This window comes from Buceros rhinoceros, unplaced genomic scaffold (assembly GCF_000710305.1).
Source record: "Buceros rhinoceros silvestris isolate BGI_N320 unplaced genomic scaffold, ASM71030v1 scaffold27648, whole genome shotgun sequence".
Classification (NCBI taxonomy): Eukaryota; Metazoa; Chordata; class Aves; order Bucerotiformes; family Bucerotidae; genus Buceros; species Buceros rhinoceros.
This window is the reverse complement of record NW_010425621.1, coordinates 1,979-6,452: the sequence shown is the minus strand read 5'-3', so window position 1 is coordinate 6,452 and position 4,474 is coordinate 1,979. Positions and strand designations below refer to the sequence as shown.

At 56.6% G+C, this 4,474-nt stretch overlaps 1 protein-coding gene across 1 annotated transcript in view; it reads left to right on the top strand.

Moving 5' to 3' along the window:
* SRGAP3 (SLIT-ROBO Rho GTPase activating protein 3) overlaps window positions 1-4,055 on the top strand; it is a 50,182-nt gene extending 46,127 nt beyond the window's left edge. The window contains exons 16-18 of the mRNA XM_010141222.1: window positions 664-743; window positions 3,359-3,539; window positions 3,818-4,055. Of these exons, the coding sequence (XP_010139524.1) occupies window positions 664-743; window positions 3,359-3,539; window positions 3,818-3,971 (415 nt within the window). The 3' untranslated portion in view covers window positions 3,972-4,055. The remainder of the gene's footprint in view (window positions 1-663; window positions 744-3,358; window positions 3,540-3,817) is intronic.
* Window positions 4,056-4,474: the final 419 nt, after the last annotated feature.

The window sequence follows — 4,474 nt, the reverse complement described above, 5'->3', positions numbered from 1 at the left end:
AGGTGTGCAAGCGATGTGTGTTTGATACGATGTGCTGTTTCACACCGGTTAAGGACCCTGCTCCATACTGGGCTGGGTGGTTCTTGGTTATAAACACCTTCACAAAACCAAGAGTACGTTGCACATCTCACCTATTAGTCTCCACCCGCATATGTCAGTTGGGCTGCTCGCTTTCGCCTTGCTGGTGAAAACAGAGGAGACTTCCCAGAGTTCTTCTTGTCATTGTTCTCTTGCTGACTCAACATGATAAACCTCCAGGAGGTAAAAAACTCCACAAGAAACTTTTTTCCAGTGTGACTGTTATTGTTCATGAAGATTCTTTTAGCTGCAGATTCACAGAATCGTGTTCAGAGCAAGACAGGATTTTAGGTCAATTCTAACCGAATTCCTCCTTGGCTGGAATTTTTGAGTAAAGTCCTGGAGTTCCATCACCATTTGCTCATTGGATGAATTCCCTTAGCCTGGAGTTAACCTGCCCTTCCAGTTCCTTCTGTTTCGTCAGTGTTGGAGGACAGATGAGTTTGTGTTAGCCGTGGAAAACTAAACCCCTAACTCCTGCAAGTGTCACCGGGGCCAGAATCTCCCTCAACAACGTACTTCTGCTCACTGCCTTAGGACCCGAGTCTCAGCCATCCTCTGACAGCGGGGTGTGTTTTGTTGCAGTGACAGCCCGCACAGCGAGCCCGGCACCATCGACGAGGTTGACCACGACAACGGCACGGAGCCACACACCAGCGATGACGGTGAGCACGGATGTGGGCAGCAGAACACGGGGTCGGTCTGCGAAGAGCGGCACGTGCAGGAGAGCAGCGCACGTGCTTCACACCTTGGCAGATCCGGGGCTGGACCCGGTGTCCGATGCTTCCATGGGGGATGCTGTTTCTGCGCGCTCAGTCAGGACTGTGCACAGTGACAAATGTCGGCTGTAGGTTTTTGCCGTAGGGTGAGTGTGGACCTGCCTCCGTGGCAGGACACATGGGTTGGTTTTCTGGAGCTGTTCTGTGAGATTCCATTACCCCACATATGACTTTGTTTTCATTGTCCTGGTCTCACAGGCAGCCGTGCGATGGTGAGGACGTGCTGTGTGGAATGGCTCACCAGAGCAGGGGGGCTGACCCGGGGGGACCAGCGGTGTTCGCTCTGGGCCCTTGGATGCACTGTGAGGAAAACAGGGAACGTCAGTGGCTCCATTGGGGGGAAGTGAGGAGCCTTTCAGCTGATTTCATCAGGCTGCGGATCATCCCCTGTCAAGGGGGATGTTTCTGCCCCCTCAGCAGAAACTGAACACCCCTGAACTCAGCAAGCCGCAGCCTGGTTTTCCCTGCAGCCAGTTCTGTTTCCTTTGGTGACAAAGTCCCCGCCTGCTCGTTTTGGCTCCTGTCGTGCCTGTGGAGCTGGCTGGCTTTGGGGGGCGAAGCAGGATGTGTTGTGACCAGGATGGGTGTAGCCGGGTGTGAATCCCTTGCAACTAGGTGTATCACCAGCATTTCGTAACACTCCGGAGGAGGCTCAGGTGCAGCTTTCTGTAAGCTCCTGTCTGCCCGCTCATCGGTGCAACCAGCTCGGAGCTGCACACACAGGCTCTCAGTAAAAGCTTTGAAGCTCGTGGTGATCACGAAGGCGAATGTGGGTATGGGGGTGCTGGCAGAGCTGGGCAAGAGGTGTGTTTGCTGCAGGACACGCTCCCAAAGCTGGAGGAAGGGCGGGCTGTACTTCAGCTCCCTGGAGCCGCCAGCAGCCTGGCCCTGGGTGAGAGCGGGAGGCCCCGCTGGCACTGTGGGGTGAACGCGCCACCACCCCACGACACCGGGTAATGGCAGGACTTTGCTGTGCGGACGGGCAGCAGGCAGCCCAACACCTCTTCTGGTGTGTCCTGCCCCAACAGGATGCTGACGCCTTCCGAGGCTGGCGGGTGTTGGGAGGGCTTGCCTGGCTGGCGGGCACCGCGGGGAGGAAGGGAAGGGTGCAGCTGGGCCAGACAGCTCAGGACCTGCTTTCAGCTGCAGACAGGAGCAGACAGGACTGGGAGATGAAGGAGCTGCCATTTAGCCAATTTTAAGCTTGGGTGGTCACATTAGTAGCTCTGATTGGAGTTTCCGGGTGATTAACTGTGGTGCAAGCGTACAGCGGAGAAGCAGCCTCATTTTGTGAATTCACGTGTTCCTTCTTCCCCTCACCCCATGCCTCAGTATCTTATGAGGGCTGTGAGAGCCCTCCAGGTCGCCCCCCTGCAATGTTTCCTCCGCAGCATTCCCCGCGGACACTGCTGTGGTGCTCCCACAGACCCTGCCGCTTGTGTCCATGTGGGTGTGTATTTCAAGCAGGGGAAAATCAGGCTGTTGAGCGACCTGTCCTGACCCACGTGAGGCAAGGAGGGGGGCAGGAGTCTGACGCAGCATCCCACACGTCCTCTTCTGGTGTGTCCGCTGCTGTGTGGATTTTGTCGCTGAGCAGAGCAATGGGTTGCGTGCTGACTGATGCCGAGCCTGTGGTCAGTGATGTGGCAGAGAGAGCAGAGCAAGTTCCCATGCGTTAAGAACGTGACACGTCTGGAGGAACTGGGCAGATTTGCCCTGTTCAGCTTGGTCATCACCAGGTTTGCGGAAGTGGGCTCCTCCTCGGGCTCCTCAGTGCCAGCCAGGCTCCTCTTCAGGTGCTCCAGCAGCTCCTGCTGTGATGCCTTTAGCCAGCGGTTCAAAGGCTCCTGCGATGCTCCTGACCTCCCAAAGTGCCTGCCCCAGCCCTCCCAGTTTCTGAATCCCTGGTGTGTGGTAGAGCTTGAATTAGGAAACGCGGAGCTGTGGCGAGGAGGAGTGTGGAAGGTCTGCAGATGTGGGGTTGATGGGGAGCAGCCGCCCAGCCAGAGCCGGTGTCATCATTTCTGTGGGGATCCCCAGAGGGGTATTCGTTACTCCTGAGTGATTCAGGCCAAACTGTCTCCAGGATAAGGAAAGGAGGAGAAGGTAAGCGGGGCTTTGATCTCGGTGTCTGATACAACTTGACAGGATCCCAGTCTGGAGGATAATGGGGCTCTGTAACTGAAGAAATCACTTCACAGGTGGAAAATGGGAGTGTGGGTGATGAGGCCATATGCACACAGGGAAATTTCAGCTGCTCCCCATCTGGTTTGTAGTTTTTTGTAATCGCTGGTAGTTTATGGGACTGTGGGAAACTGCAGGGAGGCTGGCAGAACAAGAAGAACTGATCGGTCTAAAAAGAAGACGGTTTGTACTGGGGGTAAGGTGGTCTCGGGAAGCCAGGGCAGCAGCGTTCCTGCGCTGCGGTGAGATGTCTCCTTCTAGGCTTTACTGTGCCCCTGAACCGAGCTCTTCTCTGTTGGCGCTTCTCTCCTTTGCAGAATTGGAGCAGATCGAAGCCATAGCAAAGTTTGACTACATCGGGCGATCTCCACGAGAGCTCTCCTTTAAGAAGGGGGCCTCGCTCCTCCTGTACCATCGGGCATCAGAAGACTGGTGGGAAGGGAGACACAACGGTGTGGATGGCCTCATTCCCCACCAGTACATTGTGGTGCAGGACATGTGAGTAGAGTGTTGATCCGGGACGTTAAAATCACATCATTACATGAGGTCCATCTTCAGCTCCTAAAGCAGCTGGTCAGATTTTCCGAGGTTTAAAGGCTTTGGTGAGAGATCCGGCCCTGTTCACGGCTGCCTCTCCATGTCTTGGCTCAGGTCATTTCTGGTTCAAGCTGATGAAGCCGAGCACTAAATCCAGCGTGGGCCTGATGTTCGAGCCCTGCTGTGGCTGGGCCTGCAGGGGCAGAGCCCTGTTGCTGAGGGGGGTCTCCTTTTCCTAGGGACGACGCGTTCTCCGACAGCCTGAGTCAGAAGGCGGACAGCGAGGCCAGCAGCGGGCCGCTGCTGGACGACAAAGCCTCCTCCAAGAATGACATCCAGTCTCCGACGGATCACATCGTGGACTACGGCTTCGGGGGAGTGATGGGCCGGTAGGGACACTCTCAGTTTGCTGTGGACACAGAGGTGTGGCTGTCACGCGTGGGAGAGTCGGGGTGTGGTGTAGGGCAGGGAAGGCTCCAGAGCGCTGCAGAGTGGTACGAGCCTGGAGGGGTTGTCGTGTGCATTGCTAACGTAGATCTTAGCGAGGAGAGGAGGAGCGGTGCTGTCCCTTTCTGGCGCTGGCTGAGGTGTCTGTCTGCCCGCTTGCCGTAGTCTGCTGGAGCCGAAGGCTTGAGCTGGGTCTGAGCTGAGCTCGAGCTGAGCGGTTGTCTTGCAGCATGCAACCAGACGCTTTCGATCTGCCGGACGGTGACCTAGTCTTGTGGTGGATTCTTTGCAGAGTGAGATTGAGGTCTGACGGCGCAGCTATCCCTCGCCGTCGAAGTGGGGGGGACACCCACAGCCCACCCCGAGGGATGGGTCCTGGCATAGACACTCCTCCTCGAGCAGCGGCCTGCCCTAGCAGCCCCCACAAAATACCCCTGAACCGGGGCAGG